Below are 27177 nucleotides of genomic sequence, written 5' to 3'. Positions count from 1 at the left end.
CTGTGGCTCAAGTGGTAGAGCGCTAGCCTTGAGCTGAAGAGCTGAGGGACAGCACCCAGGCCCAGAGTTCAGGCCCCACGACCGGACCCCCCCCCAAAAAATATATAATTATGAGCCGGGTGCCAGTGGCTCACACCTGTAATCTAGCTACTCGGGAGGCTAAGATCTGAAGATCATGGTTTGGAGCCAGTCAGAGCAGAAAAGTCTGTGAGACTCTTATCTTTAATAAACTACTTGGAAAAAACTGGAAGTGAGCCTGTGGCTCAAGTGGTAGAGCACTAGCCTTGAGCACAAAGAGGCTCAGGGATAGTGCTCAAGCCATGAGTTCAACCCCCAGGGCTGGCAATATATTTAGCTGGTAATACATAGCCAGCCTGGGCAGGAAGTCCATGAGACTCTTTTTTTTTTGGTCCGGTTGTGGGGCCTGAACTCTGGGCCTGGGCACTGTCCCTCAGCTCTTCAGCTCAAGGCTAGCACTCTACCACTTGAGCCACAGTGCCACTTCCGGGTTTTTCTTTTTGCTTATGTGGTACTGAGGAATCGAACCCAGAGTCTCAGGCATGCAAGACAAGCGCTCTACCACTGAGCCACCTTCCCAGCCCTCATGAGACTCTTATTTCCAATAAGCCACCAGAAAACTGGAAGTGGTGTTGTGACTCAAGTGGTAGAGTGCTAGCCTTGAGCTGAAGAGCTGAGGGACAGCTCAAGCCCCATGACCACCACCACCACCACCACCATACATATATGTATATATATATATATACATATATATATGTAATATTTATATTCAATATATTTCTGTGTAATATTACATATAACATTATGAATTCATGAATTTAAATTTATTTGATGTGTTTTGATCTTTTTTTTTTTGGTTGGTCATGGGGCTTGAACTCTGGGCCTGGGCGCTATCCCTGCGCTCTTCAGCTCAAGGTGAGCACTCTACCGCTTGAGCCACAGCTCTACTTCTGTGTTTTGATCTTTATTAGCATTCACATTGTTCCCTCTTTGACCTGTAGGAATGTCATCAAGTTGATTCTTGAAACCATTTGACAGTTTTTTTTTATCATTTCCTTGAATTTTTTATATAATATGAAATTCTAGCTTAAAAAATATATTTTATATCCCAGACCTGAAATCTGCTGTTTCTTTTGTTTGTTTATTTGTGGAATTGATCTCTGGGAACTGCAATCAAGTTTCTAGGCTTTTACATAGGTCAGAGTTAGGAAATTAAAAAAGAATATGAATGGTGAATGGATACTGATGAACTGATAGTTCCAATTCAAGCTCAAGATGACAAGAGATTCTATTTAACAGCTCCAATCTTATGTCATCTGTGTCTACTTTCTTCCTGCCTAAATGGGTTGGTTTCCAAGGAGACTAACATAATTAGTCATTTGCTTTGTTCCACAAAATATACCTCCCAGAATAACATTATCAACACTATGCCAACAGAATTCTTATGGGAAACAATTTATGATTGATTATATACTTTTTTGTTTATTTTTAAGGTCTATGCAAAGAGGCATGTACAATTGATTAATTGTCTTGCAACATCGCTTGAAATAACTTGTGTGACTCAGTTTTAAATTTGTGTTTGTTTTTAAAGATTCATTTTGTTGTGTGCTTACTTAAAATATTTATAGGACTCAAAGTCAAATATATTTGGAGCTGCTTGTCCATTTTCCTTTTCCTCTACCAGAGATTTTTCTTTTTTATTTTTCTTTTTTTAAATTTTTATTGGATCCGGTCGTGGGGCCTGAACTCTGGGCCTGGGTGCTATCCCTCAGCTCTTCAGCTCAAGGCTAGCACTCTACCACTTGAGCCACAGCACTACTTCCGGCTTTTTTCTTTTTTTGCTTATGTGGTGCTGGGGAATCAAACCCAGGGCCTCATGCATGCAAGGCAAGCGCTCTACCACTGAGCCACCTCCCCAGCCCAGACCAGAGATTTTTCTAATTAATTTTTTTGAACTATTTCTAGTGGTACATGTCTGCAATTCCAACAACCAAGAGTCTGAGACAGGAGGATCACAAGTTTGAGGCTAGTCTGGACTATATAATGAGATATTCAAAAACTTATTTATTTATTTATTTTTGTTTAGTATTCCATTATTTTTGTTTCCTTCCAGTTAACATAAGAGACATTATAGCTGGGTGCCAATGGTTTATGCCTGTAATCATAACTACCCAGGAGTCTGAGACCTGAGGATCACACTTCAAAGCTAGCCCTGGCAGGAAAAGTCCTTGAGACTCTTGTCTCCAATGAGCCACCACAAAGCCAAAAATGGACCTGTGGATTAAGTGGTGTTGATTACAAAAGCTCAGGTCCTGAGTTCAAGCCCCAGAATAAAAAATGAGAGTTGGGGGAGGGAGAGGAAGAGAGGAAAGTGACTAGGATCATTAGCAAACTAAGTTGCTTGGACAATCTGAAGTGGCAGAGTCTGAGGTGAGGAGGGAAGTGGGTTAGAGGTAGGTATTAGGTGTTTGTAGTCATAGCAACCATGGTTATGACCTGGTAAGTGAAGAAAGTACTGTTTCTTGCTTGAAGAAAAACAAGGGGAAAATTCTTGGTATGCCTGGAAAGATAAACTGGGATGATAGGAGAAAGAAAGCCAAGGAAAGGCTCTTCAATCAACATTTATTGAAGCTGTTTTCTGGAAATAGTGATAGGGGCATGACTGAGCAGGTTTAAAGAAGGTTCATTTTGTAGTTAGGGTATAAGTCATTTATGATACTTTTGTTCTCTGATGGAATGCATGCAGGAACACATTGACAAGGCTCCTAGCATTACACTTGGTAAACGCACTGGTGTATACATCCATCTTATTGCAAGGCATGTCGCATTTCAGCCAAGATCTTTCAACATCTGTTTAGGATACTTTATGAAGTGCTGTGAAGACACAGATGCATGACAGATAAGCTTCTGCTTTGTCAAAAGATTTTTTAAACTTTTGTAACCAATGAGGAATGAGAGAGAGAGAGAGAGAAAGAGAGAGAGAGAGCACCCCCCTTAAAATCTACTTGTGGCAAATAACAAGGATGTTAGAAAGAAGGCCCAGGGCCATGGAAGTTAGTAGAGGAATTGGAGATATCAGAAACTATTTCAGCCTAGTTGCAAAGTTCCATAGTGTTTTGTTTCATTAGGTAGTTCTTGGGTAAGAGCTCAGCAAATGGAGGGGCAAGAAGAAGGTCAGCCCAGGAAGCTTTCAGGTGAACTAGGTGGTGAATGTGTAGGTGTGCTGGTGGGACTCACTCATTTGAGGTTTATTTTTATATGACCCATTTTTACAACCAAGACTTGAGCCAAACAACTCTACCTGGCTAGAAATGCTTAATAGTTTGGTCAAACTTAAGTAGAGTCTAAGTAGAACGTTTTTAAATAAGGGGAATTATATTTCCCATCTTAGAGTTACATTATCTAGAATGAGGGTTAATTTTATATGTCTGACCAACAACACAGTGTTTAGATTAATCATAATTTCTGAGTGTGCCTGTAAAGGCATTTCTGGATGGGATTAATATTTGACTTGATGACTTGGTAGATTGTCTTCCCCAGGGAGTATGGGCCAGTCCACCCAGAAGGCCTGAATACCACAAAAAGGTATTTTTCTTCATTCCTGCCTGACCTAAGACATTTCAACTGGTCTTGCTTCTGGCCTCAGGCTAAGACTTACAGTTGGCTTCCCTGGCTCTCAGATCTTCAGACTTGGACTAGATCTATACTACTCACATTCCTGAGGCTTCAGCTTGCAGATCGTGAATCATAAGAATTTTCAGCCTCCACCACAGTGTGAGCAAATTCCCCACAAGCCAGTCTGTCTATCTGTCTATCTGTCTATCTATCTATCTATCTATCTATCTATCTATCTATCTATCTATCTATCTATCTATCTATCTATCTATCTATCTATCTATCTATCCATCCATCTGTCTATCTCTTCTCTATCCTCCTGGTTTTGCTTCTCTGAAGAACCATGACTAATGTATTTAGCAATTATTATTACTTTAATACAAGAACTGCATGTGAACAAAGGTAAAAACAGCCCTCCTAAAGATCCTGCTGTTTCACAGAATATTTATTGCTCTTTTGCAGCTTTTAAAATTGGAGTGAGTCGTCAGCTGCAATGAGGAAATTATTCTCAATTGTTCTAAGTGGTTGTAAGGGGCAGTCTATTAAGAGTGCTGCTTTTATTTTTGCTGTGTGCCTTGTCAGGCCTGGAAGGGAATAAAATATATTCTTGGATACTGTAGTAATGGAAAAACAAAAGAAGTGCTGCATTGCACATTGAACTTAAGATATCACTGACAGTACGAAGTACCATTATTTTATGTACTATAAAGAAAGAAAAAAACACTGTTCATTAAACTCTTGCACAATATAAAATTAATCCCAGTTCTAGGATGCTGCAATAAGATAGTTAATGAGCATTTTAGAATCAGTGATGTCTGGTTTATCTTGGTTGCCTACTATGTACCAGGATCTACTTAGGATGCTTAACTAATTCTTATAAAAATCTACTGACCTGAGTATTACAGTTTTACCTGAGTAATGAGTCACAATGAAATTCTAAAGATCATAGAGCCAGCTGGGCTCAGGAAGCCTGGAAACTTAGGAGGCTGACATGTGAGGACTGTGGTTTGAAGCCAGACCAGAGTGAAAAGTCTGCAAAACTCTATCTCCAATTAACCAGCAAAAACACTGGACTAGAGGCATGGCTCAGGTGGCAGAATGCCAGCCCAGAAAGGGAGGGGGGGGCAGAGACTGAGCTCTCAAGGCCCTGAGTTCAAGCCTTGGAACCAACATACATACGCACGAAAAACACAACGTCTAGTTCTAAGTGGAACAAGCTTCTCATACTTTCATCTTCCTTTACTTTTGACACAATACTTACCATTATTGCTCCTAGCAGTTGGAGCTGTCTAGGAAGTTTGGAATAGTTTGGTGGGGGCAGTGTGGCTCAAGGGTCTCAGGCGGGTAAAGTCAGACGTCAGCAGTGGTTATATCACCTGGTGCAGACTGAGACTAATCAACTTGAAGGTGTATCACTCCCATAGCTAGTGAGTTGCTTGGAGCGGGGGTGGGGGGGTAGGGGTGGGGCTGGAGGTGTTAATTTGTGGCCACCTGTCTTCTCCATGGGACTACCTGACATCCTCATACATGGTGTTTGCACTCCCCTAGAACAGGATATCCTAAAAACCAAGGTGGGACTCTCTTAGGCCATTTGCAGTATACAAAAAAATATGCTGGGCTGGGAAGGTGGCTCAGTGGTAGAGTGCTTGCCTTGCATGCATGAGGCCCTGGGTTCGATTCCTCAGCACCATATAAGCAAAAAGAAAAAAAGCCGGAAGTGGCGCTGTGGCTCAAGTGGTAGAATGCTAGCCTTGAGCTGAAGAGCTGAGGGACAGTGCCCAGGCCCAGAGTTCAGGCCCCACGACTGGACCCCAAACAAAAAATTTTGCTGTACAAACTTCTGTTCTTACCTCTGACTTATCAAGCTGGGTCTTGATGAATTGTGACACCATTGTGTCTTTGCAGGAAATGGCTTTTCTATCATGGACTTATTTCCCTTGTGGCAAGTGCTCGCAGGATCTCCATGGACATAAAGCCTTTGTTTTCCCTAACTCAGACTTGGCCATGAGGACATAGAGACTTTGTTAGCCTTGGCAAAGGGGTACAGGAAGGGCTGGGTTGGCTTGGACCCGAGAAGTTAGCAGTTGGCCAATATGCAATTACCAAAAGAGAACGGAAACTCTTGCCAAAGGGATCCCCTGATGGTTAAGCAGTCTAACAGGAGTTTCCAGCTGTTGTCACATAGAAAATGGGACAGAGGGAAGTGGCACTGTAGCTACAAGTGGTAGAGCACTAGTCTTGAGTAAAAAGGCTCAGGAGCAACGCCCAGGCCCTGAGTTCAAGTCCCAAACAAACAAATAAATAAAATGTAAACAAGTAAAAATACAAAAATGAAAATGTGATAGAGGCAGATTATAGGTTCAAGATAGCCCATATTCTTTGTCTTGTCACCTGAGCACTATAGTAAGAAATCTAGAAAGTCCAGCAGAAAGTCACCCTCCAGTGGTTCATGCCTGTAATCCTAGCTATTCAGGAGACTGAGATCTGAGGGCAGCAAAGTCTATCAGACTCTTAATCTCTCACCAAGAAGCTAAAAGCCAGAAGTGGAGCTGTGGCTCAAGTGGTAGAGTTATGGTCTTGAGCAGAAAAGCTCAGGGGCAGTACTCAAGCCCTGAATTTAAGCCCCAGTAGCAGTGTGTGTGTGTGTGTGTGTGTGTGTGTGTATACACACACACAACCACATTCCAGTAGTATGAGAGTCTTTCTGTCTGTACAGCATTGGCTGGACAGCATGTGGATGCCGGTAGGAGCTATAGCTGGGTGGGCCTGGTTGCTCATGGCTAGAGAGTAGGTCCTGGGACTGAAAGGAAACGAGCTACCCTTTCAGAAGTGGAGGCTCAGGCTGTACCACAGAGGAACAGATGGGTCTTGAGCTGAAGCTAACCTGCAGGACTGGAGGAGGGAGCCCCTGTGTTCCTCAGTTAGAAACTACATGCAACCAGACCCAGAAACAGGAAGAAGTGTGCTGGCCAATCCTGTTCTTGCTACTTATGCTCTCTAGCCTTCCTTTCTGAATGTAAATTCTACTCAGGCTCTTATTAGTGATATGGTCACAGGCTAAGTCACCTCATTTCTGTTTTCCTGTTAAACAGAAATGTTGAATTCATAGACTGGATACAAAACTAAGGGAGACAAAATGTTTACAAAGTTAGTTTCAATGCAAGTTAAATATTATTCCTTCTAGTCCTTTGAGGTTGGGTCTTAAATATCATTTGTACAAACAATTCATATCTAGCCTCTTCCCACCTCCAAGTAATCATTTACATGTGGTCTGTAGTTTCTTAAGTTATTCTAGGAAGGGGGATATTGTCCAAAACAGAAATGTACTTATTACCTGACTTATGAAATACCCCTCTGTACAACACCTTCACAGCAATAAAATTATATTTTAGAAAGTTTTCCTATTGATTGCCCTATTTCCTCAGCTCATTTTCCCAACAATCCGTTGAAATAGATGAGAAAACATTAATGTTCAAATTCTTATTAATATTTAGGAAGGCTTAACTTTGAAAATATAGATTGTTGTATGGGAATTCAGTCACGAGATACAGAGAAGCCACATTTTGAGAGGATGAATTGAGAGTCTTTATTAGAAAGCCAGTGAGAGGTTGAATTGAGAGTCTTTATTAGAAAGCTGGCGACTATAGGTGGACTCCTGTTCTAAAGACCTGCAGCCCTTGGCCATGATGGTGCCCATTAGACCCACTATTCTTATTTCAATATCATAAAATTCCCAAATACATAGAAGCAAGGCGAAAATCAGCACATTAATGGGGAAGACCTGAATGTGTGAATTAAAAGCAGACAAGAGATGCCAGGGAATGATTGAAGACAGAATGATTTGTATTGAAATAAGGATATCTCTGGGTCTAAGTAAGTCTATGTTGGCCTCGTGGCAGATATTAAGGAAGTGGGTTTAACTGGCACCATCTTGTCTTGATGGTAGAGGAAGGGAAGTTCCACCCTCAAGTGATGGGCATGTCAGAATTCCTAGAGGCAGGGGTGGAGATTTGGACAATAGGTAACTGGACCTGTCAGTCCTGTCCTTTGATCATGGAAGACTCTTGAGTTTCCTGTGACCCTGCCCTCCTGCCCCTGCCCCTATTTAGGCAAGGACTGGGTCAGGCACCATTAAGTCATGCCTCATGTGTGGCTCTCCTTCAGTCACCATGGTGACCCACTTCAGCTCTCCATTGGAGTTGATCTGGTTTGTTGGTACTGTTTTTCTGCTCTTTCTTTCCTCTCCTGTTCACATGGCTCAGTTTCCTAGCAATGTTAAGTGTATTCGAGGGGCTGCAGGTCTTTGAGACAGGAGTCCAACTTGCATTCACTGGCTGTCCAATAAAGACACCCAAGCTCAAAATGCGTCTTCTCTGTTTCTGGCTGATCGAGTTCCTGTACACAACACTAGTCTGGGTACCATAATAGTGGAATGTACCAAATCATCAAATTATTACTTCAGTTTTGCTAATAAAAATCTTTTGAGGCTGAGCATTGCTACTTACTATTGAAATCCTGGCTACTTAAGAGAATGATATCTGTAGACCATCGTTTAAAGTCAACTTAAACAGAAAAGTCACAGAGCCTCTTCTCTTCAATTAATCAGCAAAACACCAGAAATGGGGCTGTGGCTCATGTGGCGGAGCACTCGCCTTGAGTGAAAAAGCCAAGCCAAAGCTGAAGCCCTGAATTCAAGCCTCAGGACCAGCAGCACACATATTTGGCGGTATGTATTTGAATACCCACTGATTACTGATTCTCCAGAAGGTTTTCCTTTGGTTTCTGGGGATGGGGACATTAGTTTGTATCTTTAACATCTTCAGAAGAATTTCTGTCCACAGGCTATTCTGTCCAGTAGCAGTGGAATGCAGAAGTACCTTTCACATATCAACTCTTAACTGATTTTCAAACATGCCCTGCTATTTCTGTTTTAAATTGCAGAAGCATTCACTTTTGGAAGAGCAAAGAACACCAAATCCTTAAACTAGCTTCTAGCTGAACTGGGTAATAAAGACACTGAGTTTTGGGAAGTGGGCTCAGGTCCCTTTGCTTTAAACTGGACCTCCGAGGGAACCCTTTTTGGAATGTATTGCAGCGTAGACACCTCTGCATTTTTCTCTTGGAAACCTAGAGTGCAGTAATTACAAAGAATGTAGCAATACTTAGAATGTAGACTAAATACAGACCTCAGAGAAAGGTATTTAGGTATCTGTTTATGAATTAAGAAGATTATTAGCAAGTTAATGAAGGAAACTCACTTCTGGTTAGACTTTGGTCTTGGCCAAAAAAATTGTATTAATATCTCTAAGTACTGAGATTGGACTCAGGGCCTTACACTTAAGGGCAAACACTTTACCTTGTGAACCACATCCTCAGTCCTTCATGCTTTATTTTATTTATTTATTTATTTATTTTGGGTCCAGTCATGGGGCCTGAACTCTGGGTCTGGGCACTGTCCCTCAGCTCTTCAGCTCAAGGCTAGTGCTCTGCCACTTGAGCCACAGTGCCACTTCTGGCTTTTTTCTTTTTGGTTATGTGGTGCTGAGGAATTGAACCCAGGGCCTCATGCGTGCAAGGCAAGCACTCTACCACTGAGCCATTTTCCCAGCCCCTCATGCTTTATTTTAGTTTGGTTTTCATATTATCTTGAGCTGATGTCTGACTTAATGTTTATTACTTCTGCTTCTCAAGTAGTTGGGACTACAGGCATTTACCACCATATCCATACCCTTATCTCTTGGTTTTTGTCTATATTTGTGGAAAAGATGACTGAAGGATGTAGCCTAAGGAAAAGAGATTTTAGACAGCATCACACTGAAGCACTGCTCCTAGATTGTGAATGGATAAAATACTCAACTCCATTCTTGGCACATGAAGATCACTTGGTAACAGCTCACTTATGAGTACCATTGTTGAAAGGAAATATATTAATTAGAAGGACAATTGTTCTTGTTTGAGAATTAATCATATACCGTATTATTTTTTTAATTTCACATTTTACAATTTTAGAAGGAGGTCAACATGTTGTTTTCCATGTGGTGTTGTGATTTTTTTTTTCTTGTTTATGTGGTGCTGAGGAATTGAACCCAGGGCCTCAGGCATGCAAGGCAAGCGCTCTACCACTGAGCCACCTTCCCAGCCTCCATGTGGTGTTGTGAATGGCTCAGAGTCAAAGACATTCTTGATCACAGTGTCTCTTGCAAATTGTGCTGTGCTTACTTGCAATATGAATATAATAAGGTAGAAAAGTGGGCTGCTGCAGGTTCAATGTAAGCAATCCACTGGGTAACAGTGTAAGAATACAGATGACTGGAAATGTAAAAGGATTTCTTATCAAAGGCATCCAGCCACCAATGCCTGAGGACAAAAGCCAATTGCCAGATTAAAGCAATATTGGTATTTTAATATAATACAAAACTCACTTTTCTCATTTTTTGCTTCATAGTCAATCTATTTCCATTACTCATGTTACAAAAGTATCTAAATTGATTTCATATTAAAAATTTTATGAGTAGAAAATATATGATCCCATTTCTGCCTCCCCCCTTACTTTTTTTGGTGTTGGAATATACTGCCCTGAATACTTGGAGGAAAGAAAGACTATTATTGCATTGTTGTTGTTGTGTTTATCCTGTGACACAGCCTGTGGCTTTCACATCCCAATATCATTTTCTCCCTCTTCAGTACAGAGCTCTGCATCTATATGGGGAGGTGTGTCCCACTTGCCATTAAGTTTAGGAATGGTTATGTGAGAAAATTCTCAAAAAAGATACAAGTAGAAGTGTTTTGAGCTGGGTGCTGGTGGCTCATACCTATAATCCTAGCTACTCAGGAGGCTGAGATCTGAGGATTTCAGTTTGAAGCCAGCCCAGGCAGGAAAATTCTCCAATTAATCTCCAATTGACCACCAGAACACCAGAAATGGAGTACAAAAGCTCAGGGACAGTGCCTAGGTCCTGAGTTCAAGCCCCATGATCGACCAAAAAAAAAGTTTTGAGTTATTTCTGGAAATTTTCTTTGAAAGGGAAGGAATAGAGCCATCATTCCCCTTCTTCCTGCTGCCTTGGATGTGTATATAATTGCTGGAGCCCCATTAGCTGTTCTGGATCATAGGAAACTGGAAATAGGTAACTGGAAATAGAAGCCAGAATGACAAAGGAACAATGTAGAAAGATACCTTGGGGGGAGTGTGTGTGGGGGGAGGGGTGGCAGTACTAGGGCTTGAACTCAGTGCCTGGACACTCTGTCCCTTAGCTTTTTCTGCTCCAGGCTGGCTGGTAGTGCTCTACCGCTTGAGCCACATCATTTCTGGCTTTTTGGTGGTTAATTAGAGATAAGAATCTCACTGACTTTCCTACCTGGCTTGAACTGTGATCCTCAGATCTCAGCCTTCTGAGTAGCTAGGATTACAGGCATGAGCCATAGTGTCTGGCTGTATTTCAAATTTTGAATCGACCACAATTCTAAGGAACTATGTAAAGTTTGTATTTCTATCAGCATATTAAGGTGCTGTGTGTTTCCCTTCTTCCCTAGCTACCTGTTCTTTCTTCCCTCCTCAACACTCTGAGTTTCCCCTGAAGACTATGCTGCTTGCTGCTTTACTCCTTTCAGTCATGGCAGGAGCTTACAGGTTGCTGTTACCTTTTTCTTCTCTGAAGCCACATATTATGTGCCTCTAGCATAAAATCAGTTACATCCACAAACAGAGACTTTTCTCTGAATTCAGAGGGCAGGATCACATAGACACAACTGTACTATGTGATTTTTTTTTTATTGAGTGGGACTTGTGGAAGCTAATTTTTAGAGTTTCTGTGATAAAAAATTAGAAAACTCAGAGAACTAAGAATACAGGCAGTCTTAGTGTAGTGAAGTCTTGGCTTCACTAAGCACTAGCTAGTCTCCTATGGGAAGAAGTAAAAGCAAAGAACACCAACTGCAGAGCCTGGAGCTTTGGTTCACAGCTCTGATATTTTAAACTGTAAGATGTGGGGAAAGAATCTAAGTCCTTGGGCCTCACTTTCCTGCTTTGTCAAATAGGTTGTGATAGGATTAAGTTACAAATACATTAGGCAAACTTTTTTTATATTTTGGTGTCGGTCTTGAGACTTGAACTCAGGACTTGAACTGTCTTTGAGCTTCTCTTGCTCAATGCTAGTGCTCTACTACTTGAACCACAGCTCTATTTCTGTAACTACTTTGTAGTTAAGTGGAGATAAGAGTCTCACAGGCTTTCCTGTCCAGGCTGGCTTTGAACTGTGATCCTCAGATCTCAGCCTCCTGCATTTCTAGGTTTATAGGAATGAGCCAATGACTTGCCAGCTGGGTGATTTTGCCCAAGTATTTCATGTTTCTGAACCAAAGTTTCTTATCTGAAAAGTGAGAACAGTAGTAGTCCAAGACACTTGGGGTGCCCCTAAAGTTGTGTTACTGTTGCTATTGCATTCTCTGAGATTAATGGAGAAGTATGGCCTAAAGACACTCAAGTAGATTAAGTGGATGAGTAGCTGAAACATCATAAAAAGAATATCTGCTACTAGCTAGGCATCAGTCTAAGGAACAGATTGGGTAGAAGAGCTCAGAGCCATTAGCCTTGTGCTAATGCCAGGTCGTGAAGATCAGGCTTGCCCTTTGCACTTGATGAAAAGACAAAGTTAAGAGACTAGAACCAGGAGTACAATATAAAGGAAAAGACACAGGGTTTGATGACTGACTGAAGATGAGGCTTTGAATCTCAAAAATCCAATAATCTGAGTTCATGTCTATAATTCTAGCTACTTAGAAGACCAAGATCTCAGGTTTGAGGTTCATAGCCAGCCTGGATAGATGGAGAAGACTCTTATCTAGATTAACCAGCATAAAGCCAGAACTGGAGATGGTGTGGATTATGTGGTAGAGCACCAAGCTAAGTTCAAATAGCAGTACTGGCAGGGGTAAGCACGTAGGCCCGCACACATGCACATGCACACACATACACCACAATTCAATAATATGATACTCAGTTTTCTTTGTAAAAAGAACATAGCATCAGCCGAACAGTAGGCAGATGCACTGTAAGTGAGGGTAGTAAGTCATGATACCGCAAGTCTCCCGTGAGTCATGACATCAGAAAAAGATGATGAGTTGGCTTGTTCACCATCTAAAAACAAAAAGTAATATAGTCACAGTTCAATAACTTCATAATTGTGCAGTTATTGGCAATTTCTTTTAAAACTAGGAAATTTGAGTTGTTTAATGTTTTATCCTCTAAATGTGCCTTTACAAAAACATGCACTTAAAATTTGCATAAAATTCAAGAAAATGAATGAGCTTAGTTGAACCGCTACTCAGGAAAGTGCTGCAAATGAGCAATTCTGAGGTTAGACTGCCTTCTTGGGAAGATTCAAGAAGAACAATTTGACCCAAACCTGGTGCTTGCTCCTAAAATGCTCAATCTTGAAAGAGCACTGACAATAAATGTCCTTTGACTCTCAGTCCAGGCTCTGAGATGTCATGTCATTCTGGAAGAGGTGGAGGGGTAGCAAGTCTGTGGGAGCTGACTAGAAAGCTCAATTTATGCAGAAAGCTGGATGTGATGTTTTGGCTATGAAGTGTCCCCACAGAAGGCTCAGGAACTTGAGGGCTTGGTCCTCAGCAGGGAATGCTTTTGAGAGGTGTTTGGATTAATGGCCCATCCACTGATGAGCTCATAGCTGAATACAGTATCTGGAAATGGAAGTAGGCTCCTTAGAGATGTGTCTTTATATTTTGACTCTTCCTTTCTTCTTTTCTGTTTCCTGGCTGCCATGAAGTGAGCAGCCTCCTCTGCCACACTCTTCTGCTACCATGATGTTCTGCCTTTTCAGAAATCTATAACAATGGAGCCAGGGGATAATGAGCATAAAGACCTCTGAACCCATGTAGCAGAATAAAATATACCTCCTTTTCAAGTTGTTGGTGCCAGGAATTTTGTTACAGTGATGAATGGATGACTAATATGTTGAATAAAACTGGACTTTGAAGTACCTATTATTCACAGAGTAGAAGGAGATTCTAACTGCAGACATCTATCAATGTTGGCTATACAAAAAGCATTTTTTTTCAATCTCACTTGAAGGCCTCAGGTTTTATAGCTCTGCCATGGCTGCGGTGATGAAGGGTTTGAAGTGAGCCCATGCATTCCTCATACCTAAGAAATGCAAGTACCTACTGCAGAAATGCCTTCTGAGTCGCTGACCCCTCTTACCATTCTTATATCTGAATGCAGTCCTATGTCACAAGGTCTGGGACAGTTTCCCTATTGCCTGCTGAAGAGGTTTCACCCTGGGCCTTATAAGAAATATACTCCTCATTGATCGCACTGTGGCCAGTGAAAAATGTGTGTTTCAGAGAACTAGTAAATACCTTGTCACGTTCAGACATGTTCTGTATGGCCAAGTGAAGCCACAGTCAAACTATAGGTTGTGAAATAAAAGCCACTGTGATCAATACATTAGCATGTATTGCTTCTGACCCTCTGCTTCTGTTACCTTTTCCTTCACTGTATTCCTGGGATTGCACTTGTCAGTAAAGTCCATGAAATGGACTGAAAATTGAGTCCCAGCTTCCTGGAACTCACCATTCAGGGTGAAAACCAGCTCCATGGAAAACATACTTAGCTAGAAAGTCACATGAGATGGCAGCTCATTATATTTTCTGAGATTCTTCAAAATGGGGATAAGTTGTCTCTAGATCTGGTGATATGTGTATGTGTGTGTGTGTGCACACACACACACACATACGCACGCACACGCGCTAATTGTCTGAAGCCTTTGGGTTTGCTTGAATCTTTGCAGTTAATCCTGAGCTTTAAAAATGCCTTATAAGCCAGGTACTGGTGGCTCATACTTGTAATCCTAGCTACTCAGGAGGCTAAGATCTGAGGATCATGGTTCAAAGCTAGTCGGAGTAGGAAAGTCCATGTGATGCTTATCTCCAATAAACTACTCAGAAAAAGCCAGAAGTGGTGCTGTGGCTCAAGTGATAGAGAGCTAGTCTTGAGCAAAAGAAATTCAGAGACAGATCCCAGGGCCAGAGTTCAAGCCCTGGGACTGGCAAAAAAAAAAAAAAACCCAACCAAACAAACAAACAAAATCCTTGTAGTAGGGAGGCAAAGGTTCATGACTGTAATCCTGGCTACTCAAGAGGCTGGAAGGCCAGCCTAGTCAGGAAAGTTGATTACTGTAGACTCTTACTTCCAATTAACCACCAAAAAGCCAGAAATGGAAGTGTGGCTCAAGTGGTAGAGCACCAGTCTTGAGTGAAAAGGCTCAGGAATAGCACCCAGGCCCTGAATTCAATCTCTGGTATACATTCACAGGCATGCATGCATACACACACACACACACACACACACACACACACACAATGCCACAAAAGGCTAGAATTTCCCATGGGATTTCAATTACATGTTCTCAATATGTTCATGATTCTGTAGGTATTTTGCTTAAAATAATATATACTCACTTTTTTTTTTTTTTGGCTGGTCCTGGGGCTTGGACTCTGGGGCACTGTCCCTGAGCTTCTTTAGCTCAAAGCGAACACTCTACCACTTGAGCCACAGCTGCCGCTTTCATCTGCTCACTTTTTAAGATTTTTTAAAAAATCTTTATTTGTACAAAGGAGTTGCCATTCAACAAAGCAATTTAGGAGCACAATGCAACTACTCAGTTCCTAATAATAACATTTTATCATAGTTTTCTTCTCCTAAAATCAAATTACCATCAGATTTTTTTCTTGCTTTTCTCTTCAGTCAGAGAATTGAATGCAATGATGTTTACCCATAGATACTGTCTAGACCAATTTTTGGCCTGGTTTTCAAAATGATTTTAGCAAACTTTGTAACCTAATTAGCTACCACATATCATATTTTAATAGGGCTTTTGGGCCTACAACTAAATATTTTTCAATGTAATTATCTGTAATTATCTAAAATCAGTACAGAAATGTACTGATTTTAACAAGTGCCAGAAATTTCCTCTTGTTGACTGATGGTGAAGGGTAAAATCCCTTGTGGGTTAGATAAGCCTTTTTCCTCATTCTGGTAAGGTTGGTTTGTTTTGTTCATGTGGACATAAGCTAAGTATACAATTTATACATTTCAGGGTAGCAACTTATATCAAAACTTGCTGTGTTCAATATCTTTTACCCTTTCCTGCTCCTTTTTATTTTTGATTGTTCTTGTTGTTGGTGGTTGTTGTGGGGCTTGAACTCAAGGCCTGAGAGTTATCCCTGAGCTTTTTTTGCTCAAAGCTAGTGTTCTACCACTTTGAGCCACAGCACCACTTCCAGTTTTCTGGTGGTTAGTTGGAGATCAGAGTCTCAAGACCTTTCCAATGCTCAGGTTGGCTTGGAATTATGATCCTCAGATCTCAGACTCCTGAATAGTTAGGATTACAGATGTAAGCCACTAGCGCCTGACTCACTTGTTTTGAGACTGAGTCCTGTTGTATAGCCTAGGTTGGCTTCAAATTTGTATTTGCCTTCTGCCTCAGCCTCCCATGTGCTGAGATTACAGATTTGCAGTGTAACTCTTAAAGTGTGTGTGTGTGTGTGTGTGTGTGTGTGTGTGTGTGTGTGTGTATTGTGGGGCTTGAACTCAGGGCTTGAGTACAGTCTGATAGCTTTTTCATTCAGAGCTGCTACTCTACCACTTGAACTACAGTTCTACTCTAGCTTTTTGGTAGTTAATTGTAGGGAAGAGTTAGCCACTGGCACCTGGCTGAATTTTTTGTTTTTAAGACAGTGTCTCACTATGTAGCCCAAGGTGGCTCTAAATTCATGATCCGTCAGTTTCAGCCTCCTAGGAGCTGTGATTAAAATGTGTACCACCATGCTGGGCTCTTGGCTGACATTTATGTCATTATTATCACACCCAGCCTGATCTAGGATATAATGAACTTTTTCCTGATGTAGGATAATAAACTTGATCTTGTGGGGTAAGGTGTAGGAAGAGAAGCCTTCTATAGCTCCGTGATCACTTATTAGTGAGCCATTGCCTCTTGAATGTGGACTTAACATACTTGTTCTCACTTTTGTCTCCCCTTAGGTAGGACAGGATGGCTAGAGCCAGCAGGAGTTGGGGGTATTTTCGTACTTTTTTCATCCAGGTTAATTAAGCTTGATTAGTTTTTTTCTGGGGACTTGCTAAGAACAGAATGCTCTGGTGTATTTATATATGGTTTATTTTTCCTTATTTTGAGAGGCATCGACTTTTCTCCTATATTGACTGTATAAACCTAGCAGAGCTCCTAGGCAGAGCTCCTAGAGGCAAAACTAACAAGAGGTGAGATTTTCACAAAGCTATGCTTTTCTCAGCTCCCCCACCCCTACTCTCCGGCCACTGAGCCTCAGAAATCTTACAATTACAGGTCAGGTTCTCCTTCCTCACCCCTGGCTCCAAGATACTCTTCTGCTCATCTGCGCTACTAAATTACAATGTGTGTTTGCTAGTCTTTCCAATTTTAGAAGCGGTACTCATGTCCGTTATGGATGATTGATTTTCCAGTTTATTTACCTTTTTTTTTTTGCCAGTCCTTGAGTCCTTGAACTCAGGGCCTGGGCACTGTCCCTGAGCTTTTTCATCCAAGGCTAGTGCTCTACCACTTTCAGCCACCACTTCTCTGCAATCCTATTTTGAACTCTTAATCTTTTTTGTTGTTGTTGTTGTTATTGGTTGTGGGGCTTGAATTCTAGGCCTGGACGCCATCCCTCAGCTCTTCAGCTCAAGGCTAGTGCTCTACCACTTGAACCACAGTGTCACTTCCAGCCTTTTCTGTTTATGTGGTGCTGAGGAATTGAACCCAGGGCCTCATGCATGCAAGGCAAGCACTCTACTGCTGAGCCACCTTCCCAGTCCCTGGACCCTTAATCTTTTTTTTTTTTGTCGGTTGTGGGGCTTGAACTCTAGGCCTGCGCGCTGTCCCTCAGCTCTTCAGCTCAAGGTTAGCACTCTACCACTTGAGCTACAGCGCCACTTCCTGGACCCTTAATCTGGAAGGCATTGATTACCCTTCCAATTGGACACATAAACCTACTGCTTTCTCCCCATATCTTTCACTTCCTAATATTGCCAAATGTATTTTGAAACAATAAGCTATCAGAAGAAACACTCTCAGCACCTGAGAGCACAGAGATAAGAAATGAACTTAAGGATTATTATATCTCTAACTATCCTCTTGAAAGCTTTAAACAAGTGTTACCTTCGGCACAAGGTCACTTGACTTTGTGTGTGTGTGTGCGCGCGTGCGTGCGTGCATGTGTGCATGCGCGTAGGCTTGTGCGCCTGTCCTAGGATTTGAACTAGGAGCCTGGGCACTGTCCCTGAGCTTTCATGTTCAAGGGTAACTCTCTACGACTTGAGTCACTTAAGCCATAGTTGCACTTCTGCCTTTGGTAGTTAATTGGACATGAGTCTCATGGAAGTTCCTTCCCAGGCTGGTTTTGAACCTTAAATTCTCAGATCCACTGAAGAGCCACCAGTCTTAAGCCACCAGTGCTGGCAGGCCACTTGACTTTGGCCAGATGTTCTGTACTTTGAACCTTCTGGTGGTATCATGCATGTCACTATTTAAAGCTGTCCCTCACATGCCTGACAGATATTTACATGGCAGTACTGTCTCAAAGTACCAAAAACATATGTTGCTCATGTGGTTGGCAAATTCCTGTCATGTGTACAGCAGACTACTAATGAGTAAGCTCTTGCCATCTGTACCACATGCCTGGAGGTGGCGGCTAAATGGGAGGAGAGTTCATTTTTACAGCTACATCATTTGGCCAGTACACAGGGCATTCATCATCCTCCATTTCTAGATTAATTTGTTTTTATTTAATAAGTATGTCATCATTTTGAAACTAACTGCATTGTGTAGCAGCCAATAATCTTCTGGATGTCTGTATTAGAATTAGGTTTGAGAATGAATGATGATAGAACATTAAGACAAAAGTTTAAACAAAAGTTTATTTTTCTTATGTCAATCATGGATTAGAAAAGCAGTTATTGGAGACCTGTGTTCTATCTGGTTTCTCTGTCTTAGTAACCAGGGTTCAAGTCCTACTTTAAAGTAGCTACTCTGGCTTCCTTCCTTCCTTCCTTCCTTCCTTCCTTCCTTCCTTCCTTCCTTCCTTCCTTCCTTCCTTCCTTCCTTCCTTCCCTCCCTCCCTCCCCCTTCCTTCCTTCCTCCCTTCTTCCCTTCCTTCCTTCCTTTCTTGTGCTGGGTTTTGAACTTGGGACTTTGATACTTATCAGCTTGCTTGTTTAGCTTGCTTACTTAGCTTGCTTACTTAGTTTGCTTACTTAGCTTGCTTGCTTAGCTTGCTTGCTTAGCTTGCTATCTTGGCTGGCACTCCACTACTTGTGACATGCCTCCAGTCTCACCTTTTGCCAAACTCCTATCTCTTGGTTGTTTCTTTCTGGAGTGGCTTTGATCCTCTGGATCTCAGCCTTCAGAGGAGCTAAGATTACAGGAGTATGACATCGGTACCTGACTACATTGCCCAAATTATTGAATAGCATTTGCATTTATCCTCTTTATTCTTATGGCTTGAAAAGTCAACTATATAATATTTATATTTGTGAGCTGAAGTAAACTGACAAAGGCTTCAAATACTGCTATAGACATTATAAGCCTTGCAAATATAACAGCATTGTGAAAACCAGTGGTCTACAAACTTTTCCTGTAAATATCCAGGTATTTAGTCTTTGAGAAATGCATTGTTAGATGACTTCATTATCAGGCAATTTGTCATTGTGCAGACCTCATAGATGGTCTTTACACAAACCTGGATGCTCTAGCCTATTGTTCCCAGCCTACGTACCTGTACAGTATGCCATTTTCTTGAATTCTGCTAACAACTATAACATACTGATATTCACGTACCCAATTGTTCTGCTGCATTATAATCTACAGAGCCCACAATTACAAATATAATCCATCATTTGCTGAAAGTCATTTTATGTAATATAGGGCTATATTTAGGCTTTGTGGCCCACATTAAGCTTACTGAGTATTCTTCAATTTATGTATGTCTTTGTAACAATGTTAAAACCTGGGCTTGGGGGTTTATTCAAAATATGATTCTATCTGGGGGTTGGGGGCTCCCCCCTGTAATCCTAGCTACTCAGGAGGCTGAGATCTGAGGACTGCAGTTGGAAAGTTGGTGAGACTCTTATTTCCACTAAACAACCCAAAAGACTTAAGTGGAGCTATGGCGTAAGTGGTAGAGGACTAGCCTTTATCAAAAGGGACAGCACTCAGGCCCTGAGTTCAAGCCTTAGGACTGACACCAACTGGACTGACACTGTAACATCTCTTGTCTAGCTGTAATCTTGCTGGCCTGTTAGATCATGAGGCCGTTCTGTCATCGAACTACACTCACAAAATAGATGGAGACATCTGATTAAGATACTAGACTGTAGGTAACCAGCAATCTGTCTGGTACCAAGTTGAATAGGATGAGAAGAACCTCTGAGTTTATTTCCTGAAACTCTGACAGGGAAGGTTTTAGATGTGAGACCGACCAGGAGAAACAGAGCGGACCCTAAGTGTGTAATGGAGCAATCCTCACATAAATATTAGTTCAAACAGATGGTGTGTGGGGTGTGTGTGTGTGTGTTGTTTTACTCTTGGAGAAATTTGTGTGTTCCTTGCAACCAGAAAAAAAAAATTCTGTCATCCACTTCTATCAGAACCCCCAAATTCCCTCCTTAGAATATTTTTCCTGAAGGATTCTGGGTAGCAAAAGATGGGTATAAGAATATCCACAGCATGTAGTATGTCTATAGCAGACTCAGTGACCTAATAAAATCCCAGCTTTACCACTTACACAGCCTTGTGGCTCTGTGACCTCACACAAGTTGCTTAGTTCTCTGAGCCCCATTTTATTATCTGGGTGGTGATGGTGGGAATAATTTAATCCTCATAAGGCTGTTGGGGTTAATGTATGTAGAATGTTGGGCACATGCTATATGTGGTTTTTGCTATTTTCAGAACTCCAATTATTATAGCAGCATTAGTCACAAAAACAGGTAGGAAAGTCTCTTATCCTCAATAAACTACTCAGAAAAAGCTGGAAGTGGCACTGTGGCTCAAGTGGTGGAGCACTAACCTAGAGCAAAAGAAGCTCAGAGACAATGTCCAGGCCCTTAGTTCAAACTCCAGGACAACAATTTAAAAAATCAGGAAGCTACCCAAGTCACCTTTAACAGAGAATTCATAAGAATGGTGGCATATTCATACTGTGAAATACTGAATAATATAGAAATAAAAAGAACAAACCATTGATACATGTGTGACCAGGTGTAATAGTCAATCACAGGAAAACTCTCAGTGTAACCCTGCGTTGTACCATCAGTGGCATGAACAATTCTGCTAGAAGTGTTTGTATGGGTAGCAGAACAAAGCAAAAGAATAGGAAAGAAAGCTAGATAGGTGACTAGACAGGGAGATGGCATTAGGAAGAGCCCATGACCTTTGTAAACTTCTTAAAGTTCATAAGTTGGGTGGTAAGCTATTGGGTTTTATAAGCTATTGGCATTATAAGTGGAGAGTGGTTATAAATGGAGAGCCGTTAGCTTCAGTGAACCAAATGTTTAAGATACCATTGATTTGAACATCAAATGCAAGAAGCAAGACCTAAAAAGGAAATAGTTAACATGATCTATAAAGTACTCCTTAAAGAACTAGATTGATTGAATGGAATTCGTTCTATAAAATACTTTGTGTGTGGTGGAGAGTGTTACTGGGTCTTGAACTTAGGGCCTCATGATCTTGTTTAGCTTTTTCACTCATGGCTGGTACTCTACACCTCCAATCTATCTTTTTTTCTGGTTAATTGGAGATAAGAGTCTTGAACTTCAAACTCCTTCTGAGTAGATAGAATTATAGGCACAAGCCACTAACACCCAATTAAAATAGATTTTTTTTCTGATGAAAACTTAGCAGTGCTCATATACTTTTGATTAACATGCTCATCTTTCTAAATTCAAATTCAAGATCTAGTAGCCATAACTAGACCAAATAATCTTGTACCTATTAACAATACCTTATAGATAAAAGTAGCATTAAAATTGCACATTGAGGCTTGTGCATCCATAGGAAAAAGGACAATGTTTCTGACAGGTGTAGGAAAAATCTAGTCAAATAGTTAAAAGGTAAAATAGCAACAAAGTAAGTTGTCCTTAGAGATAAGAGAAATAAGAAAATACCCAGAACTAGTATGAAGATTAAAAAAAAAAGTCAGCCTTCATGATTGGATAGTTTACTCCAGGATTCAAGGAAGCTGGAACATGTTGATCAGGAGTGGACAAATCTATGGACCGCTTCACTTCCAAAAGCCACTGCATATCTAGCAAGTTTCTTAGGAAGCAGCAAATAGACTGCCTTCTGGATATCTTCTGGGGTGAGAGTACAACGCTTTCTGTAATTCATCAGCTGGCGGGCTTCCACAGCAATCATTGCAAAGGTTTCATTGATCAGGGTGTTCAAGAAGTCCACGGTGCTAGATGATATGCTCCTACAGGGAACAACTTCCTTCAGAATCTTGTTTATGTAGAGTGAATAATTTCTACGGCCAATACTGGTGGTGGAGTGCGACTTGTTTCTGGAGATTGGGCTTAGATTTCCTCCGAAGAATCTCGACTTTCCGTTGCTTGATCTGGCCATAGTGATGTTGTTCCCTGTATCGGGCAGGCATGGAGAGAGGAAGGGCCTAAGCATGGACAGAAGTACTCCTATTTATAGTGATGAGTCACAATCAGGCTGCCAGGTCTTCTCTCTGATTGGTGATTACTTTTCCTATGTCACAATCACTTGGCAACAGCATTGAGTTGTTGTTAAGGGCAAATCTATTCTTGGCCAACCTAAGGTTTTCCTAAAAAGAAAGGAAGGTGGTAGAAAAGAGTTTTCCCTTTTTATTTACTTTTTTAAAAATCTTTTGGGTGCCTGCCTAGGGCTTAAATGCAGGGCCTGGGTACTGTCCCCAATCTTCTTTGCTCAAGGCTAGCACTTGAGCTATAGCTCCTCTTCTGGCTTTTTTTTTTGTTGTTGTTGTTTTTTGCTGGTTAATTAGAGATAAGAGTCTCAAGGAGTTTCATGCCTGGGCTGGCTTTGAACTGTGATCCTCAGATCTCAGTCTCCTGAGTAGTCTATAGGCATGAGCCACCAGTGCCGCCGCCTTCCTCCTCCTCCTTCATTTTTAAATAAACTTTATTCCTTAGCAATTTATAAACATTCTGTTCCATATTCTGAGAATTAGACAAAACCATGAAATTTGAGAGTGTTTTTAAGGTCCATAAAAGAAAGGCTGTCAAACTCCAGGTCACTGTGTTTATAAAAGCAGACATGAATTTATTTAATAAGCAAATGAATAATTAAATAATCTATTACAAATCTCAAAATGATTATTTTATAATAAATATAAGTGTATGGCTAATTTACAATAAAATAAGTGGTTTTATAATGAAAGTAAACGTGAAGGTTTAGAATCATGATCTTTTATGTTTTTGCTTGGAGATTTATTCATTGATTTTGTTTTTATGTGCTAGCTTGAACTTAGGGCTTCACTCCCTTTATCAGATATTTTTGCTTAAGGCTGGTGCTCTCCCACTTAAGTGACACCTTTATAAAACAAGATTTAATTTATTTATTTATGGTGGTACTGGGGTTTGAACTCAGGATCCTATGCTTGTTAAGCAAGCATTCTACTACTTGAACCACATCTTTAGTCCTAAGGATCATATCATGACCTTTTTTTTACTAAAGCTTAATCATTTTTTTCTAGATCTCAATCCATCAGGAGAAAGTCTGCAAGGATTAAACATTCCCCAATATGTAGTTTATATGCACTATGTGAATTAATCTTTCATAAAGATAATATTATCCTGGCAATTTCAGAAATTTCATTACCTGGTCTGCTTTTACTCAATATTGTAATTATTTTATTAACAAAAATGTTTGTTTGCAGGATTGTTCTTGCCCATGTGTTATGCTGACATTCATGCTTTTCTAGGAGAAAAAAATGTTAATTTTCTTTCTTAATCAGATTTACCCTTAAGGAAAATTAAAAAGAAATATCTATAACAATAACTCAGGAACTTTTTTTGTGTGTGCCAACACTAGGGCTTGAACTCAGAGCCTGGACACCATCCCCAATCTTTTGTGTTCAATGCTAATGCTCTGCCACTTGAGCCACATCTCTACTTCTGGCTTTTTGTTGGTTAATTGGAGGTATGAGTCTCATAGACTTTTCTGCCCAGGCTGGCTTCAAACCGCTACCCTCAGATTTCACATCTCCTGAGCCACTAGCACCTGGCTTTTAGGGACTCTTTTTTTGTTGTTGTTGTCGTGGGGCCTGAACTCTGGGCCTGGGTGCTGTCCCTCAGCTCTTCAACTCAAGGCTAGTGTTCTACCACTTGAGCCGCAGCGCCACTTCAGGTTTTTTCTGTTTATGTGGTGCTGAGGAATCTAACCCAGGGCCTCATGCATACAAGGCAAGCACTCTACCACTGAGCCACCTTCCCAGCTCTTTAGGGACATTTTAACTCTCCACAATTTTCTTCTACTATTAATGTCACCACTAAATGCCTTTCAATATGAGCTTCTTTACAGATAAGGCAAGCTGAGTAATTTCTCTAATGCTGTCTGAAATCCTGCCCCTCTTTTCTCTCAAAGTGAAACGATGTAATCATAAGGATAACATTGACCCAACTCTGATTTATGCAGACAACAGACATGGTGTGTATATGGCCACACTGGACGGCTAGTCATGCATCTGAGCCTGCATCTTCTCAGGAATATGGAGGCTTTGGGGTGAGCGATCTTCAGTGAGATCATGCTAATTTTGCAATATAATTACTTACTTTGCTTAATTATAGCATAGTTTCATTTGCTACCATTTAGCGGTAACGATCAGGTGGAGAACATTTATTCCCTCTAACACCCTTGGCCTCCATTTCCCCCTAGCTACTTCCTGGGGCCCATGACTTACTTGATTGAGGAGGTGGAGGCAAGCAGCCTATCTCAGACTTTGCTGAATTCAAATCAGGATCCAACTATGGACAGCTCTGTGCTAGGGATCCCATCATTCAGCTAGCCTTGGGGTGGCAGAGTAGATTATTATGCTTCATTCTTTTGGTTTTTCTTTTTCTTTTTTGGTACTGGTGCTGGAACTCAGGACTTTAGCCCTGTCCCCCTTAGCTTTGTCACTCAAGGCTGAACCACAGCTTCACTTATGGCTTTTTGGTGGTAATGTGGAGATAAGAGTCTCACAGACTTTCCTGCATGATCTGGCTTCAAACCATAATCTTCAGATCTCATTTTCCTAAGTAGCTAGAAGTATGAGCCACTGGCAACTTCCTTCCCTCCCTCCCTTCTTCCCTTCCTCTCTTCTTTCCTTCCTTCCTTCCTACCTTCCTTCCTTCCCTCCTTCTTTCCTTCCTTCCTTCCTCCCTTCCTCCCTCTCTCCTTTCTTTCTTTCTATAAAGAAGTCTATTGTTTTTCTGCACTAAAAGTCTTTTTTTTTTCTCAAATAATTGGTTACTAAGAAAGCTGACGTTTTGATCTCTTTTTTCTGGTTTCTTCAGCTTTCTTAGTTGGTTTTGTGCCTTGGTGGAGAGAAGAAACTAAAATAGAGTTTTAAAGCCCCAACATGGATAATAGTGCAAAAAGTTCAGATAGTGAGAAATGTTTAATTCTATAAAGTTTCTAGATAGTTCATGGCTAACCCAATTTCTTCTTTTCAACAATCAATAAAAATTATGTATAACTTCACTTACTAACATGCTGGGTTTTTTTCTTTCCATCTCCTTTTCCAGACAGTTTGGGGCCAGGGGTGACAACTTTTTTCTTTCCTTCCAATTTATCTGCCAGTACATGTGCTTGAACTTGGCCTCACGCTCTCACTCAACTTTATATTCCTTGAGTCATGCCTCTAGTTCACTTTCCCCTGGTTAATTGGAGATAAGGTCTCCTAGACATTTTTGCTCAGGCTGGCTTTAAACCGTGATCCTCTAGGTCTCAGCTTCCTGAGTAGCCATTCATGCCTGCCTGGCCTTTTCTTTTTCAGACTTAAATTTTACTGATCTAGAAGGTTTAAATCTACAGATTTGGTTGATAATATCAAGTAAAAAACATTTTAAAAATTAATTTATGGTATTTTTGAATTAGCACACATTAATGAGTCAGTTTCATTGTTTCATTCCATACATTTATGTAGTTTACTCCTTCATAAAGCCTCCAGCTCCTTCTTTTTTCAAGCAGTATTTGGTGGGTCATTACACTGTACACACACACACACACACACACACACACACAATGTCCTTTGGTCCTTATCATCCTTCAGTATCCCTTTCTCTCCCTGTTCTCCATCCTGTTGACCACTCCCTTTACCTAAGCATCCTTATGGATGCACTTATGGATAACAACTTTCAGGAGATGCCCACTGTCTTGCTATTCTGGGCAGCACAGCAAGTCTGATTATTTTGCACCTATTATATTTGGAGAATATATTTTGTGAGGACTTCCATCCTCTCCCTCCTCTCCTCTTCCTCTGCTCTCAAGATTAAAATGAAGCCTGGTGTCTGTTAGCAGAAGACATCACAAATTGCCAGAACTGACCACCAGCACACCACAGATCCATGGTCTCTGAGCTGTTTACAAGTGATAGGTTCTGAGTTCAAAGGCAATGACTTTTCTTACATTGTTATAGAGTCTTATTTTGTGTTCTATCACCTTTATTTGGTACTTGGATTACATGGGATTCTCCCTTTCTATGACTAAGTAAGTAAACTACTAGAGTTCCACCTACTTGTTCTCTCAGTGATCTTTCAGGATCATGCCATGAGAGGAGCCCATCAAGACTATCAGTCATTCTGATAGGAACCTTTGGGAAACTTTTTTTAAAATTTAATTTTATTGTAAAGATGCTGTACAGAGGGGTTACAGTTACATCAGTAAGGTAATCAGTAAGGTACATTTCTTGTCCTGCATTGTTACCTCCTCCTTTGTTTTTCTCCTACTATCCCTTTCCTCCCCCACCTCTCCACTTCTCCTCCCAACCCTGCCCCCAAGTTGTAAAGTTCATTTCCAACACGATGTCTTGTGAGTCTCATTGTTGCAATGGGTCATCCTGTGTCCTTGTTTCAGCATTTTGTTATTCCCCTTCCCCTCCCCAAATCAGATAAATGTATATACAAGATGCAGGGTACCAGAATCAAATACAGCGACAACAGGGGATATACTGTAGGGGGAAGAACATACAAAAGAAACGAAAAAAATCGCATAGTACATTAAAAACAACAACAACAAAGAAAGACTTCCTCTGTCCTTATCATCATCTTATATGATCATATGTACATAGCTTTTGAGTTTTTCTGCTCATAGGATAAGATTATCCTAGATGCATACTAATTATCGCAAATTGGGTCTGTCTTATTTCACTTAAATGTGATTTTTTTTCCAAGTCTTTCCATTTCCTAAAAAATGGGCTGGTAGCATTCTTTCTGATGGAAGAGAAACTTTTTTTTTTTTTTTT

General features: G+C 40.9%; 1 protein-coding gene across 1 annotated transcript; it reads right to left on the bottom strand.

Annotated features, from left to right (window-relative positions):
• Positions 1-21941: 21941 nt before the first annotated feature.
• On the bottom strand, positions 21942-22310 carry LOC105992370 (histone H2B subacrosomal variant-like). The gene has a single exon (XM_013025225.1). It carries the CDS (start codon positions 22308-22310, stop codon positions 21942-21944), a length of 369 nt encoding a protein of 122 aa, XP_012880679.1.
• Positions 22311-27177: the final 4867 nt, after the last annotated feature.

The sequence above is a fragment of the Dipodomys ordii genome, unplaced genomic scaffold (assembly GCF_000151885.1).
Source record: "Dipodomys ordii isolate 6190 unplaced genomic scaffold, Dord_2.0 Scaffold83, whole genome shotgun sequence".
Lineage (NCBI taxonomy): Eukaryota > Metazoa > Chordata > Mammalia > Rodentia > Heteromyidae > Dipodomys > Dipodomys ordii.
Note: the sequence above shows the minus strand (reverse complement) of the source record. Positions and strands in the feature narration are given on the sequence as shown.

Excerpts from the sequence above, each read along its gene's own strand:
- LOC105992370 (XM_013025225.1), bottom strand. The coding sequence starts at position 22,310 with ATGGCCAGATCAAGCAACGGAAAGTCGAGATTCTTCGGAGGAAATCTA.